This window comes from Mixophyes fleayi, chromosome 3, assembly GCF_038048845.1.
Source record: "Mixophyes fleayi isolate aMixFle1 chromosome 3, aMixFle1.hap1, whole genome shotgun sequence".
In the NCBI taxonomy this organism is placed as follows: domain Eukaryota; kingdom Metazoa; phylum Chordata; class Amphibia; order Anura; family Limnodynastidae; genus Mixophyes; species Mixophyes fleayi.
The window spans coordinates 35,277,786-35,295,505 of NC_134404.1; the positions used below are offsets into that span (position 1 = coordinate 35,277,786).

The following is a 17,720-nucleotide window of genomic DNA, read 5'->3' on the forward strand; positions in this document are numbered from 1 at the left end:
TCGCTCAGGTGCATTGTGCTCTGTGCCTTACTCCGTGCACGTGATAGTGAGACACCACCACCCGTGCATTTTCAGGTCACCTTTGGGCCATGTCCCCCGGAGACACAGAGAGGTAGGAGGTGAACTAGGAATGAATAGTTCTGTGAAGGGGATGAAGAAGCTGGGGAGACAGATTTCATGGAAGATAGTGTCGATTTTGCCATTGATGTAGAGGGCAAAGTGGTGAGCAGTAAGGAAGTATTGATCACTTCAACCACCCAGTCTACTATTTGGGAGATATTGGCATTAGGCACCGCCAGCTCCTTCTTATGTGCATCTCAATATGGCCCACAATGCCTCCAGATCCTCCTTCACTGTTAGGGACAAAAAGTCTTTATGTTCCACTCTTCATCTGAGTATACCTGAGAAGTTGCCTATCACTTGAGTTATCTCTTGGAGATGTGGACTAGGTATCAGGGACTGTTTCCCACTGCCGCCTGTGTATTGCCTACAATGCACAACAACTTCAATAGTTGCATTTATTTATTTTTTGGTATGGCCAACTGCCATAGCAGCTTTCTTCTTCTCTTTTCACACGAAGACCCGAAAATCTTCCCTTGCCCTCTCAAACAGAAGCTTGTGCATCCTCACACTGACATGGCAATCCCCTCACCCACCTGCCATGCCAGCTTAGTTGGAATCACCGGGACACACCATTGAGATCTTCACCATTCATGTGGTAGTAATCTTCACCAGCACTTGTACAACCGTATAGGCCAAAACACCTGGGAAATCTGGATTCTGAGCTGATCAGTAGTCAGTGTGTTGGAAAAACTTATATAAACATATACTTAAAAATAAACTTATTAGGAAATATAGGCATGTGATGAGTAACTGTACTGAAAAGGTACTGTAGCCCAGGGCAACCAATCAGACGGTTTCTAAATTATACTAGATAAATGACAGAATCTGATAGGTTTTCTAATGGTCATAGCACTTCTTATGCACATATGTCCTCTGGTATATTTTCCTAAATAAGTTTATATTAAACTTTCTTTTCATTTAACGAATACTGATTGACCACTGTAGAACAGGTACCGAAATAAAGCTTTATCTGGAAGCTATGGATTAATGCTTAGCATCCTGCGTTAATTCAATGAAGTATTAACAAGAATTACAAGCTAACTCACTTTACCTCTCTAGTTTTGCTTCTAGAGGCAGAGGGTAATGTTATGTCATAATCCCTTAAATACAAAATCTTTTGCCAACAAGGGGTTAATGTATTAAAAAGTTATATTTAGCAGGCACAATGTCACTACTTAAAACCACTAGACAGCTTTTTTAACTAATGTAAATGAAATGTAATTAGCTAAACCTTCCGTGATCCCTTGGTGGTTTAACTCCGCCTAGGATCAAAGTAAACACTGCAAATCATGTTGTTAAAGAGATTTACTCTACAGTATTTGTAGCAGCTCCTTATACGAGAACCTGCTCAATGAACTGAGAGTAGCTTCAATTCCGGGACTGCTGTGAATATATATATATATTTATATATTCTACTTGATTTCCCAAAAAAAGATGTGAGATACAAAGTAAAGAAATGGACTTGGGAAGAGTGAAGCTCCTGAGAAGCGGTCTGAATGCCTTGCACCAAGCAATTCACCCTGTTCACGGTTTAGCCTGGACGGACGGTAGACAGGTCATTCTCACAGCCTTGCAACTTCAAAAGGACGAGCCAGAATTTGGCAGCTCTGTGGTGATTGGTCAGTTTGAGCATGTCCATGGCCTGTGCTGGGGGCCAGCAACAGACGTTCTTGCTCTGCTAGCTGTTCAACACAAGAAACGCGTCACTACTTGGCAGCTTTATTATAACCCATTGGAAAAAAACAAACTGGTGGTCTCCCAGACTTGTGAGTATGTAGAACCCCTCCCCATTATCCCACAGGGTTGCATTTGGCATCCAAACAAAAACATCTTAGTAGTTTTAACAAAACGGGATATCTCGGTCTTGTACTCGGTATGTTACAACAATAACAACGTTAAGGCAGACATCACAGGCGGTAGTGTGATTCACTGCGCCTGCTGGGCGAAAGATGGCAGCCGCGTGGTGGTTGCAATGGACGATTCCCTTCATACTTACCTATGGAATGATGACCAAAAGACCTTAAGTCCTTGTTCTTTTTGCCCTATATTTAATATTGATGCTACAATTGTCGCAATTCAACCCATCATGGATTACCAAGTTGTTGTGACCTTGGAGATCACCACAAAACGTCCATTCATCAAAAACAAGGATTCAGATGGTTCTGCTTTACAATCTTCACTGTCGATATTTGATGAGGAATTGTCCAAGAACAGCAGAAGGATGTCCATGGAGTCAGGGAAATCCGAGCCAGTAGACATGTTGAAGGTCTCATCGTTAGTTCCAGCAGGTGTTTCTCAGATCCTTGCAAGGCATCGCAAGTCTGACCCAAGCCCACTTACTTACTTCAAACAAAAGAACATCATAGTGGAAAGCAAGCCAGAATTGTCAAACCTTGTAATTGTTTCATTTGAAAAGAATGCTACAACCACAAGGACAGTATCCATCCCAGGTATCTCCACCCCAGATATACTAGTTCTTGATTCATGTTGTGAAAGAGTTGCAGTAGCATCTAACACTGGCAACCTGGTTTTAATCTATCCCATATCTCCATCATGTATGCCCAACATTCAACAAATAAAGCTTGAAGAAAATGAAAGAGCCAAAGGAATAACTTTTCTTAGTGATACGTTGTTACTCATCTCGGTTGGTAGACAAAAATCCACTGATATGGTGTTTCTTCCCTTATCAGCCTCTGAAAAATATATGGTGCAGTTAGTGACTAGGAAAATAATGCCCATTGAATATGTACCATCAAGGTTAAATTTGATATCCGGTCATTGCAGTTTACCCACTGCTGGTTACAAACAATTTTATGATGACCACAATGTAAGCAAGGAGTTCTGGATGCCAAACCATATTGGGAATAAATCTCCATATGTCAGAAGTAAATTTGCAGACATTATCCAGGGCACAAGCTGTCGGCACAGTCCAACCTCGAGTCTGGACGACAGTGATGAAAATACGTTGGCGACGGAATGTCCCATTCCTCTAGAGAAACTGAAGTCAGAGCAAACAATGCGAAAGACATTAATGGCCCATCCAGATATGTCTAACCAGAGACTGCAAAGGTCATTTTCTCAGAGGTCATGCAACAATGACTACCAAGAAACAAGGGAGAACAATTTTCCTACGCTTAAAAAACATAGTGCTCATGGGACCACTAACCTTGAGCATCACGAATCTCATGTAGCAAATTCCCATTTTTACTGTTCTGGAATAAATGACTCTTTAAAGAGCGACTTGAGAACTTTACCGTACCCATCAACTGAGGACCCACCTTACATATCTGTTACTCATCAGGTATGTCTTAATATATTTCTTAGTTACTTATCATATTATTGATATACTAGAAAGAGGAAAGCGATATACATGTATTTTACATTATTGGTTTGTTAGCTCTACAGTGCTTTATTATTTATTTTCGAAAGGGCTAGTAACCAAAACACAATTAAAAAAATCAGGTTTAACAAATTAATAAGGCTGTATAGCTGGATGTTTATGTTTAATAGTAGTATGTACATACATTTTGGTATCAATATAGTATTGAACAGTGTGTTAAATGTGTGTTTTTTTAAAAAAAACGATGCAACAAATTAAATTTGCAAAAACATATGAAGCTGATAACTTTGTAGTCATTGGGGATATACTTTACTTATAATCCCAAAAATTACTCCTTAGGGGTATATTTACTAAACTGTGGGTTTGAAAAAGTGGAGATGTTGCCTTTAGCAACCAATTAGATTCTAGCTGTTATTTTGTAGAATATACTAAATAAATGATAACTAGAATCTGATTGGTTGCTATAGGCAACATCTCCACTTTTCAAACCCGCAGTTTAGTAAATACACCCATTAGTATTTTTTAGTCCTTATAGTAGGCAGAATACAGTTGGTGTAATAGTTTATATTTAGGTAACCAGCTATTTGTTGATCTCATTAAACAATCAAAATTGCAAATAAAGATCATTAAACAAATTTTATACCTGAAAGATATAATTAATATTAAACTATTACAGCAACTGGCAAGAGAGCAGAACTGAGCGTGCCTAAGCTCACTGCAGGTTCAATGGGCTGAAAGAGTATCACTGACACCAACAGCGCCACACACAGCTGGTTACACTGTAATAGGTAGTCCCACCGAAGCTTGTAGCGTTAGTAACATACTGCATTTGTGCAAAGTATTTCAGACAGTTCTAAATGCAGCTTCTTTGGATTTCAGGAAGAGTTGCCACTTTCAGACAGGAAAAAGCAAGGCAGCTCCCAGTAATTGGAAATGTAAGAATCATACATACCTAATTATAATGGCATTGATGGAATCTTGTTAAACATTTTGCAATTACACATTAGAAGCACTCTATGATATATATATATATACCTCCTGTCTCTAAAGGTTTAGGTATTTACCAATTGCGCCAACCATTGTAATTGGCTAGGGCTGTTCTGAAATGTTTATGCTCTTCTTAATTTGACTATTACAGTCAGAGATGGAACAGTGCACTGCTGGACACAATATAAAAACTTGAGTAAGGGCCTGGCTATGCCATTGTAACCTCCCGGGCTTTTCACAGAAGAGAGGTGGCCTCATGGAATGTTGGACCTAGAAGAGGTGGGGGGTGGTATCACCTTTGGTCCCAGATTCGGCCTTACCCACTACTTCCATGGTTGTTCAGCCACTGAACTGTGTTTCTCTAAACCAGGAACCCCATTAAGTACCCTAAGTAGACTGTTTACTGCCAAGATCTCTGTTATCACATTTATCACATACAGGGGATATATTTAGCCAGGACAATGCATAACACCCCAGATTGTGTCTTATCTTTCAGTGTTCTGACATTCAATTTAAAAAAGAACTCTACCCAAGAACAGTTTGTTTTTCTAGGGCCATCCGCTTACTAGCAAATACCCCTCATTCCCTAGTCAACTGAAGCTGAGCGTGCCCAGGAGCCAATCACACTGTGAAGTCTCAGGGAGGGAGAATGAGACTGGCCATGCCTCTCGCAAATCCCAACCTCTGCTTACTAAAAATAACTATTATTAAGTGGAGTTCACTATGTTAAGCTGTCTTATATACCTGTAATGTGCAGTTTTCCTGATCTCATAGGCAGAGATGTTGTCAATGCTCCTCCCCTTGCGCTGGAGTTATTCACATGCACTGGACAGTAGAATGAGGAGGGGCAACATCTACAGTTCTGCCTGTTTGAATCAGCAAAGTAGAAGTATATAACATAGCAGGGGGTAAATGTATCAAGCTGAGAGTTTTCCGGCGGGTTTGAAAAGTGGAGATGTTGCCTATAGCAACCAATCAGATTCTAGCTGTCATTTTGTAGACTGTACTAAATAAATGATAGCTAGAATCTGATTGGTTTTTCAAACCCCCTGGAAAACTCTCAGCTTGATACAATTACCGCCAGGCTGGGATCTTTGGAGGTTAGGGACCAGGAGCATCCGGTGAATGGTGCACCAAGCTAATGTTGGATACACACTACAGAAAATTTCTCACTATGTCATATTAGTAACGATTTTACCAACAACTGAAAAACAAAAGTCCCGATTAGCATGCCATTCATGTGTACACACTATACATGTTTTAAAAGATTTACCCTCAGATCTGTGCTCTTCATCTGTCATAACCATCTGATGAAAAGATCATGACTCTGTAAACTCTAAGGAGATCCTGCTCGTGAGTGCAGACACACTACATGATCGGAAGGATGACGTTCCTTTGCTGAACGAGCTTTTTAGTCTGGTTTAAAGATCTCGTTCAACGAGGCAATGAGTTTTGGAACGACAATCCTTCATCGTTTCAGTGTACACACTTATGCGAACACTCGTTTATCGTCTGATTGGCCCGATAATCGGCTGAAAACACTGTAGTGTGTCCCCAATCTAAGAACGAAAACAGATATTTGGATATATTTGTGACCCCAGCCCTCAATATGTACCGCTGTAAATACTTGTGAATCTTTTGATATATCCAACTAGATCTTCATAAGCCACCCCAGGTTTAATATATTGCAGAGCAGTTGTTACACAAATTAATTGTATTCCTCTGTTTATTCCAAGAAATCGCCAGAGTGCGGAGTAAACGATGTGAGAACCATCCTCCTCTGTCATGGAAACCTTCACTTAAGGACATTGCAGGAGATCTTCCACTGTAACAACATTGAAATGAAATTCGGTAACATTTCATTTTGCTCTATATTTGGCTGGGCTGCACTTATTTTTTAGTTTTTCTTCCTTTTCTTTTTTCTTCCTTATTCCTGTCTGATATTTTCTATTTTAAATCCTTTCTAACTTATTTAAATTTTATCAATCACTCATCTAAATATTTTCCAGAACCATTTATCAGAAGAAAATGATCAAATATACAATCATCACCATTTATTTATATAGCGCCACTAATTCCACAGCGCTGTACAGAGAACTCATTCACATCAGTCCCTGCCCCATTGGGGCTTATAGTTTAAATGTCCTAACACACACACACACACACAGACAGACACACACTGGGGTCAATTTTGATAGCAGCCAATTAACCTACCAGTATGTTTTTGGAGTGTGGGAGGAATCCGGAGCACCCGGAGGAAACCCACGCAAACATGGGGAGAACATACAGACTCCTCACAGATAAGGCCATGGTTGGGAATTGAACTCATGACCCCAGTGCTGTGCGGCAGAAGTGCTAACCACTGAGCCACAAAGAGGCATTTTGTAAATATTATGAATATTTCTGCAAAAGTTTCCATATATTTACATTTGTTTTCAGTCTTACTATGCCAAGGGTTGTTGTTTTTTTTGTTGTCTGCAGCTCTTTAAAGTGGTGACCATTCTTAGTTAACCAGCTTATGTTTCAGCTAGTCCAGTGTTGGCTAACCTGTGACACTCCAGGTGTTGTGAAACTACAAGTCACAGCATGCTTTGCCAATAAAAAGCAGCTTATTGCTGGAAGGGTATGCTGGGACTTGTAGTTTCACAACACCTGGAGTGTCACAGGTTAGCCAACACTGAGCTAGTCTGTAACTCAGGTAAGGTCATCACTAGTCAGAGTCTATGGATTACAGTCAAGTTTTATTGGTTTCACTGTGTTATATTTATATGTATATTTTTTTCCCTAGGAGGAATTGCAGTTGGCATTATTAGTAGCCATGAGCCAAGCAGCCAATTCCAAGCCACATTATGCCCAATTATGGGCAAATGCTGCTCTTTGTTGACCTAGTGCGTACACTTGTCTACACCCAGATTACGCTTTGGTGAAGTGCCCCATAAAATTGCCCTGTCCTTAGTTTTGCTGGGTTATGAATTATGGTGGAAAAAGTAAAATCATCAGTATAAACATCTGGAGTATTATCACTTTAGGACCGTATCCTTGATTGATTAGGTGTGTCAGAATCATGCCTATAAATGTTTTTAGTACATTGGTAGTATTGCACCCAAAAATGCGCTGCGCGAATGAAATGTGCAAATGGCACAGGCTAAAGCCTGATCTCTGCAACCTCGGAGAAGAGAGAGAAAAGGCCCCCAGCTAACCAAACTCCAAGCAGGAGTTAAACAGCCTATTTGAAGCTCCAACATCGTTCTTGTCTTATTTCAGATAAGACCTTCTCCTATAGGTGTGTGCAAAATCAATTAACGGCCTCTCACCCATCATATCAATAGAGGAACTTTACTTTATTATCAGACATTTGGTTTTATAGGGGAGAAGGATAAGATGATAAAGGGGGAGCAGAATGGATATCCAGGAATCATTTGTGGCTCCCAACTTTGTGTAAAAAGCTCACACCTTTATCCATAGACAGAACATACAAGTGAACAACAGTCTAATAATTACTGCACAGATAAAGAAAGAACATTTTAAGGTCAGAGTTCGTTAAAGGCCTTAAGGGCCTATTTATGAATGACGGAAAAGTCAATTTTCCTCTATCAATTGTATTCTCTGTTTAACACGCCGAACACTGCTTCCCTCATTTTATCAAAGTGTCTTCAGCAAAATCACATGAAGTCCTACAAATCCTGAGGTCAGTCCTTGATAAACTAACTTCTCAACCCCCAATGGTGTAAAGACAGTTCTAGATAGTGTTAATCAAGGCAAAAACAGAAGATTCAACAACATTTCAACAAAAACAAAATCACAGGCCCAAAATTTTTTTTTTACAAAAATACACACAAATCATAAGAGAGCAACAAATTGTAAATAAACAATACAGGGCCAGCTGAATGTAAAAAAGGTTTTCCTTTATACCATCTCAGGACACAAGCTTATGTGATGTCTCTAATCTTTATATTAATAACATAAGTATGACTTTAATGAGTGACGGATTCTATGATGCCGTTATCTCAGCACATTATATACCAAATTAAAGGTCTTGGTCTGTAGATTTGCAGAAAAACATTGGCGTTGTAATTGGCTTCATAGTTTTGGAGTAATTTCACAAAATGTCTGCCCGCCATTTACAACAATGCATTACCATTGTCCTCTGGAGAATGTGACAGTTCACAATACACCTGTGCACCTGTTGGATGCTCTGGAAACTGTGACAGTTAGTCAGGGCCTAATTAAGGGTTCCAGCCGCCCCAGGCTAACACACCCCTTGCCGCCCCCCCCCCTTCCCGCGCCGAACAGTTTTACAATTAAGGCAGTAGAAGTGGAGATATGGAATTACACAGTCTACCAGCCCACTTCACCACTGTGTGTGTGTATATATACATGTGTGTGTGTATATGTATATATATGCACAAAATTGTAAAATATTAATACATAAAAACACATAGTCCTGATTCATTAAGGAAAGGAAATACCCCCAAAATTGTAACTTTGCACGTGGGCAAAACCATGTTGCATTGGAGGGGGATGTAAATTAAAATGTGGGGAAAGGTTTATAGTTAGGGTAGGGCATGTTCTAGATCAACTTTAAATTGCAGTGTAAACATAAAGCTAACAAGTATTCGTGTGCTACATGAAAAAACAGCCAGTATTTAACTTGTGTGCAAAATAACAAACTAATATGCATCCCTTGCATTGTAACATGGTTTTGTCCAGGTGAAAACTTACTTATCTTTTTTAATTACTTACATTCATGAAGCAGGCCCACATTAGTTTGAAAACACATTAAAATGTCACTAAAGTAAAAAAATACACATTCAAAGTTAAGACAGATTGCACTGTTCTCTCTTACCTGATCTTGCAGCGTAGACTAGGTGATGTTCTCTCTTACTGGATCTTGCAGTGTAGACTACCTGATGTTCTCTCTTGCTTGTTCGTGAAGCGTTGTTGTCAGTTGGCTTCTGGAACATTGGGGTCCTGTATTGAAAATGTGCAAAAATGCAAAATGTTAACAAACCCTGAATGATTCAAACACAACACTCCATTATGACCAAATAAAACAACCCCTTGCTACAGGCATATATAGATAATAAAAGATATGAAAATTATTTATAATAATATACTAACATCTACCAACCCCTGACAGTCAGTTAATTAGCCCCCCAGCCCTTAGCCAATTTATAATTTTTATGCCCCCTGCAGCTTATTTACCCCCCCACCCCGAGTCATGATCTCACCTCTGGCCCCCATATAGAGAAAAATATTTATCCCCCTGCACCTTATCCCCCCCCCACCCCCAAGTCATGATATGTGCCACTCACCCCCACCAGTCATGATCTGTGCCTGAGCCCTCCCCCAGTAATTATTTGTGCCTAAGGGCCGCCCCAGTAATTTTTGGTGCCCAAGGGCCCCCCCTGAATTTTTGGTGTCTGAGGGTCCCCCCCATGAATTTTTGGTGCCTGTGGGTCCCCCCCCATGAATTTTTGGTGCCTGAGGGTCCCCCCCATGAATTATTTTGTGTCTGAGGGTCCCCCCCATGAATTTTTGGTGTCTGAGGGTCCCCCCATGAATTGTTGGTGCCTGAGGGTCCCCCCCATGAATTTTTGGAGCCTGAAGTTCCCCCCTCCATGAATTTTTGATGCCTGAGGGTCCCCCCTCCATGAATTTTTGGTGCCTGAGGGTCCCCCCCATGAATTTTTGGTGCCTGAGGGTCGTCCCCCCATGAATTTTTGGTGCCTGAGGGTCCCCCCCATGAATTGTTGGTGCCTGAGGCTCCCCCCCATGAATTTTTGGAGCCTGAAGTTCCCCCCTCCATGAATTTTTGATGCCTGAGGGTCCCCCCCTCCATGAATTTTTGGTGCCTGAGGGTTACCCCCCATGAATTTTTGGTGCCTGAGGGTCCCCTCCCATGAATTTTTGGTGCCTGAGGTTCCCCCCCCATGAATTTTTGGAGCCTGAAGTTCCCTCCTCCATGAATTTTTGATGCCTGAGGGTCCCCCCCTACATGAATTTTTGGTGCCTGAGGGTTACCCTCCATGAATTTTTGGTGCCTGAGGTTCCCCCCCCCCCATGAATTTTTGTTGCCTGAGGTTCCCCCCCCCCCCATGAATTTCTGGTGCCTGAGGTTCTCCTCCCCCTGGGTTATTATCACTCCATGGGCAGCCCACAGTGCAGTCTATTTTTTAACTTACCTACCGAGAAATCTTCTGTGTGCTCCGGCGTCCAGCAGTGACTGTTTCTTCAGTGCAGGCGCGCTCTGTCTGCTTAGTGTGGTCTCGTGAGATGTTAACATCTCACGTGACCACACTGAACAGCGCACCGCGCCTGCACTGACAGCTTCTGATGCTGTTAGCTGCGCCTGCCGTCTCTGCTGTTGGAGCTGTCACTGACTGTGTATGGAGTCATAGATGGACTCCATACGCAGGAGCAAACCCCAGAAGGTAAAAATTCCGGGCGGGCGGGCGGACGAGCTGGTTGAATCTGCAAAAAAAAAAAAAAAGGAAATAATTTTTTTACAACTTAACCAGCGATGCGCCCCCCCCCCCCCCTACCCAGCGCCCCAGGCTGCAGCCTGGTCAGCCTGTTGGCTGATCAGGCCCTGCAGTTAGTGAACTTTCCCTGTGCACCTGCTGGGTGACCTGGAACATGGGACTTGCTGGGTGGTCTGCAAACTGTGACAGTTATTTGCAGCCACATATACCAGCGCATCTTGCGGAGACCTCAATCACGGACCGATGTGTTATTTCATTATTCACTTATCCTCACTTTGTTTACAACAAACATGACAAGAGGCCGCCCACGAGGGCATCGATGTGGTGGAACCCTTACAGGTCGCCCAGAGCGCGCAGTTCAAAGATCTTACAGTCAAGAATATTATCGTCACAATCAATGTATAACAAAAACAACTGATACGACACTTGCATTGGACATGACGTATTTGCCACAGTACTACTCTTTGGGTCCTATGGATGTGCTACGTGTGCACTGTGGTGCCCTACACTTTTTGGTAGAGGAGATTAACGGCCATTTTTCTGACTGCTGTCACAAACTACAGCAATTCCCCGTAATTATCGCATTCGCCATGACAATAAACAAGAGTCAAGGACAAAACCTAAAAAAGGTTGGCCTGTGGCTACCAGAACTGGTGTTTTCACATGGACAGCATCTATCAAAATTAAAGTTGACCATGCCCAGCAATGTAACTTTGATGGAAGTACTTTTACATATAATGTAGTGTATAAAGAAATTCTTTAATTCCCTTAATATAGTGATTTATAATATAGTTATTTATTCATTTTACTCTGTTGTTAACATTTCTACATGTAATGTAGTGCATAAAAAAGTTATTGAATTCTGTTAATACAGAAATTTAGTCACTACATATCAGTTAAGGCTGTTACCGCCGAGTTTCCTTTGTTTCTAGTGAATAGATAGACTGTTCACAATGGCTGCCTCTTCTGTATGCAGACAATGGATGACATTTATAGATCTCCCTATACAAGTCATATATATTTAAACAAGTGTAAAATGTGTGGGTGAAGTGAAATTATTGTATCTAGTGTACAGTATCTCAAGCACATTTGATTTATTTATTTATTTTTTGCAACATTTCATTAGGTTCAAAGTGGATCATTCTCACAGATGATGGAGAAGGGTTTGTCCCAATAACTTTCAGAGCCAATCAAGAGGTTGTGATCCGAGAGGCTAAAGATTACTGCGGATCCTCCGTCTTCTGCGCTGATTCTAGTGGATCTACAGAGGGCTCAGAGAAAATGTGACAGCGTGAATAAAGAGCATAGGTGACAACGCTCCCTAATTCCTAGTGGTAGTCCCATGGCTTAAAGATTTGTCCCTAAAAAGGTCCCTAATTTTGAGCAACTGTACTGTACAAATTCTCTTACTCTGTATGTTAGTCTCAGTATCGATTCGTATTCTCTAGCTGTATAATTTTATGTTTATTTAAGTGGTATATATGAAATACAAAACCTTACATCATAACACAGGTCAGTAATGATATCATCATGAGAGTGAACTTTACAGAGGCTTCCCAATGTAAGTTCTGCTTACATGCAACTGTCCAACAACAGTGTCTGTAAAAACAAAAGGTCCCTAGCAACAAGGTGTCCCTAGCAACAAAGTACCCCTAGTAACAAAGTACCCCTAGTAACAAAGTGTCCCTAGCAACAAAGTGTCCCTAGCAACAGAGTGCAACTAGCAAGAAAGGGTCCTCAGCAACAAAGTGTTCCTAGCAACAAAGGGTCCCTACCAACAAAGTGAAACTTAGCAACAAAGTATCCCTAGTAACAGTGCAACTAGGAAGATAGGTTCCTCAGCAACAAAGTGTCCCTACCAGTAAAGTGTCCCTTGCAATAAAGTATCCCTAACAACAGAGTGCAACTAGCAACAAAGGGTCCTTAGCAACAAATTATCCCTAGCAACAAAGTGTCCCTAACAACAGAGTACAACTTAGCAATAAAGTGGCCCTGGCAATAAAGTGTCCCTAACAACAGAGTTAACTTAGCAACAAAGGGTCTCTAACAACAGAGTGCACCTTAACAATAAAGTGGCCCTGGCAATAAATTGTCCCTAACAACAGAATGCAACTTAGCAATAAAGTGTCCCTAACAACAGAGTGCAACATAGCAACAAAGGGTCCTTAGCAACAAAGTGTCCCTTGCAACAAAAGGTCCCTAACAACAAAGTGCAACTTAGCAACAAAGTGTCCCTAGTAACAGAGTGCAACTAGCAAGACAGGGTCCTCAGCAACAAAGTGTCCCTACCAGTAAAGTGTCCCTTGCAATAAAGTGTCCCTAACAACATAGTGCAACTAGCAACAAAGGGTCCCTAGCAACAAAGTATCCCTAGCAACAAAGTGTCCCTAACAACAGAGTGCAACTTAGCAATAAAGTGTCTCTGGCAATAAAGTGTCCCTAACAACAGAGTGCAACTTATCAACAAAGTGTCCTTAGCAACAAAGTCTCCCTAGCAACAAAGGGTCCTTAGCAACAAATTATTCCTAACAACAAAGTGTCCCTAACAACAGAGTGCAACTTAGCAACAAAGTGCCCCTAACAACAGAGTGCGACTAGCAAAAAAGGTCCTTAGCAACAAAGTGTCTCTAGCAACAAAGTGTTCCTAACAACAGAGTGCAATTTAGCAACAAAGTGTCCCTAACAACAGAGTGTCCCTAGCAACAGGAAGGCCAGAAGAATAAATAAATGTAGCCATAGCAACAGCTGGTGCTCACAGACAGCTAACACTCTAGGCAACAAACTTTAATGATAACTACTTATATCATGCTCTGTATAAAAATGTTAAAAATATTATTACAAAAATGAAAATAAAATATTCTAAGCACTAATTAAACATTTATCATAGTTCACATTGATATTTTTGATTTGGTCTGTTTGAAAACGGATGTCTCATAGTTTGGACATAGCAGATTACTCGGATGGTGGAAACTATTATAACATTCTAGAGCTACCAGGTTGCAGCACAGGAGTCGTGGGGTAAATGCACTTTTGAAAGCTGAATTCTTGGTCGATTTACAGTTGTACATCTATTTATCTTTGTTTGCTACTAGGTGGTAATGCATGTGATATATGGTTGCTGCTTGACCTGTATTTTACCAGCCTGGCCAAAAAAATGGAACTCAGCGTCATTGTAGCTCCAGGAAGCCCAACCTCCGTTTCCCAACTGTTTAAAAATAAAATAAATTCTATAGATAATGAAATATGAATATATATTTCTTAACTTGGAAGGTTTATTTCCCGAACACCCTCACCCACACTGCAGAAGAACAAATAGATATAAAATACGGTCATTAAAAAATGCTACATTCCAAAACATTGGGACAAATAAAAAACACTTAAGCTGGGTACACACTACACTGTTTTCGTCCAATAATCGGCTCAAACAGCCGACATACGACCGCTCGTTCAAAAGTCGAGTCAGTGTGTACAGTTACACGATGGTCGAAAGTCTGCCCAAATGGACGATTATCGCCTCATTTGGTTGGTCGTACCATTTAATATTTTCGTTCCAATCTCGTTTCCGCTGTGTAGTGTGTATAAACTTCCGACCGATCCACAACAGTGAGTAAAAAATTACAGTCATTGCTCACGACAACATGGCTGTAAAAAGTCGCTAAAGGGACGTCCACTCTTCCCTTTATCGTCCTAAACAAGGCTAGTGTGTATGCAGTCCATGGACCGAGTGATCGGACCATCGGTCGCATGTAAAATCGCTCGGCATAAAAAGTTGTTTGAAATTTCTGTAGTGTGTACCCAGCTTTACTTCAACCTGTCAGCACTGGGATGATTAATCTCTATGGATGCGCAAGATCTTAGACCGTGCGGGGGAAATACAAGTATTTACAGCGCTGCAGAATTAGTGGCGCTATACAAATAGATGATGATGATCAACAAGCGGCAATAACAATGATCTTTTTATCCCTGCTTATTGCGGCAATTGCAAATCTGTTACCTTACCATACAAATATTAAAGTAATTTTATCATTTTCAAATAAGCATTGCATAGGCGATTGTATTGTGTTTCTAACGCACAAAGTAATTTATTTTAGCAGATGTAAATAGTCAACAATTCAATACATTATTATATTATGATACAGTACAGTACAGCACAGCCAATACCAAAAGATAAATACATACCGCTGCTATCGCATGCGCTCGCTGCGCACCCACGGGACCCTGTGGACAGTATGTCTGTTAGAATACTGCGGTCAGTGAAGACTGAAAACTGGGTGCACAGCTATGATCATATATACACAGTTAGTGTTACAGAGAACAATGCAAATGACGTGGCTTGCTTCTATAGGTCCAGACATCAGATGGGTCCAGGCTAAACAGGTCATAGGCTGATTCAATCTAAGGAATCCAAAGGTGGGGGTCGTCTCTCCAGGGGATGAACTCCTTTCTTCCCACCAATGCTCCAGTTACAATTAGCATTTCATAGCCAGCATTATACAAAGGTTTATTCCCTAACATCAATAACTAGAGTATGCAATATGCGATCTCTTCGGCGATGGAACCGGACAGCTGCTGATGAATAGGGTTTGAATATGATACTAGGCATGATACCTTTCCTATAACCTGAACCTTGAATATCACTGAAGTGTACATATAATCATAATATATATAGACTAATAATAAACCAAATACAATCTGCTCATAAATTACAGTGTAACGGAACCAATATGAATATGAATTATATAAATAACTAAATGTTGTAATGCGAGTGTGTGCGTGCGTATTTTACCGTGCGATCGCACCACGCCACGTGTTACGTGGCGTACGGATCTGTGTTACATTGCGTACAGATCGCAATTGCACGGCAAAACAATATTAACCAATATACTTTCGTTCATCCAATTATACGATTTCGACAGTCCACCCTTTGGTAGTATAATAAACTATCACCTTAAAGATGTTATATGCAGGATCTCAGTACCACGTTTCATTGTTATGTAATACAAGTCCCCCTTGGTGTATGACCACGCTGTTTGTAGATCTAAACAAGTTATCATAAGAGAGAGTCTTAATTCTCTAAACGACTTCTTCTTTTACTATAAACCGTATACTTCTGGAGCTTGGAGATAACCTTTTGTATGCCCTTCAAGGGTACAAAGTACAATAGACCATGTATCAGCTATACAGAATAATCTACTACAGTTCTTCATGTTTAACAGGTTCATCTGTCCAACGCATGTCTTTAAGCTCAGAATACATTTAAACACTTCATGTTCATCAATAGCATCATCCTATGTCTATCAATAATGTCATATACAACCTCCTTCAGCTTGCGTTAATATATACACTTCTAATAATGTCATCAGTTCTTTTCATCAACACTTGTGGGCGGGCTATTGTCTGTACGTTCTTCCCAGTCTCCCAATACTGATCGGCTTGTAAACTATTGGGAGACTCCAGACTAAGGGACCTAGGGGACCTAATGACCTCCCACTCATAATTCGGGTACCTCAAGAATATTTAGTGGAAAGAAAACTAATCCTACTTGATATAATCATTGAGGCACGTGAGAGCACGCCCAGCACTTTGTTCGGTCTAAAACCTTACCCTCCCAAGAATGATAATCATTCTCAAGGATGCCTGCTCAAGTCCGAATATTACTGGACTGGCATCGCTGGGTGTATCTCTTTTCTAACCATGGGGTCACCGTACTTACAGACGTAATGCTACTCAGACAATAGCCCCTCGCACTTTTTTCAAGCTCCAGGGTTTCCAAATTTTCCTTTACCCCTGAATTGAATAGAGTAATTGGCTGGACCGATTATGCTACTAACTTCTCCTTCATCCACAATACCTCATTAGCATTACCTGAACCAGCCTCTGTCACCTGCTAATAATCAAAAGAATTGACCGTCCTGAGAAGAGAATGAAATGAGAGAACACAAAACAGGAAAAACTACAACTTCATGCTGGACAACAGTCTTAGCCTTTGGCTCAGGTGCTACTAACTGCATTCGAGGCCTTCCAGAACAGACTCATGAGTGCCCTTGGACCCTTCTCTGAGTGTTGGCCCTTCTGCAGTGGGTGGAATGGGCACCAGTGTGTCTCTGCTACCCTTGAAGCCGTGATGCTGGTAGCCTACACCTGGTACCTGTCTGTCAAATAACCTGAGCCTAAGAAATTTCTGTTACACAACTTACTCTCCTGATCCAACATCCTGACAGTTAGTTTGACTTTTCAGGAAACAGTGTTTTGGACGTTCTTGGTTACTGTCTCACTATTTACCTTCTCTCAAGGTCTAACCTAGCCTCCCAGTTACAATCTCATCTCACGAGGGGTCAAGAACATTTCAAAAACTGACAGGTTAAGAGGCTGCCCAGGAGTGATCTTTTGGTAGCGGGGAAGGACTAGTGGCCGAAGCTTTCAGTCACTTCAGTCAAGTTCCAACTCTGGTTTATGGTTAATTGAAAGTATGTGATTTGTTACCACTACTCATACATTATACCTCTATTATCAATAACATGAATACCCCTATCATCTATTATAACTCTAGGACTAACACATTGAATAACAAAAGCTTTGAGTATGACACAGTAATACATTAGACACATTTCAATACACCTTTACCCAGACATATTTCATTGGTACACCAGTGTATACTTGAGGATCCTGCATGGTGGTAATTGGATGACATGGATTTGTTTTACCTGGAGGAAAACCCATCTGCAGGACGGATATGGGATGACTCTATTGGTATCATTTTCCTGACATTCTCTTAATCAAGATAG

The 17,720-nt window shown here is 41.0% G+C and overlaps 1 protein-coding gene across 2 annotated transcripts; it reads left to right on the forward strand.

The window, feature by feature from the left end:
* The first annotated feature begins 1,579 nt into the window (after window positions 1–1,579).
* Window positions 1,580–14,375, forward strand: LOC142143488 (WD repeat and coiled-coil-containing protein-like). 2 transcript variants are annotated; one of them, XR_012689538.1, is made up of 4 exons: window positions 1,580–3,424; window positions 6,187–6,301; window positions 12,062–13,096; window positions 13,233–14,375. XR_012689538.1 is itself a non-coding variant. In XM_075201362.1 (3 exons), the coding sequence occupies exons 1-3, from the start codon at window positions 1,580–1,582 to the stop codon at window positions 12,220–12,222; spliced, it is 2,121 nt and encodes a 706-aa protein (XP_075057463.1). In that variant the 3' UTR covers window positions 12,223–14,375. The 2 variants fall into 2 exon arrangements, 1 of the variants encoding a protein (XP_075057463.1); XM_075201362.1 differs by having other exon boundaries at window positions 12,062–14,375.
* The last annotated feature ends 3,345 nt before the right edge of the window (window positions 14,376–17,720 follow it).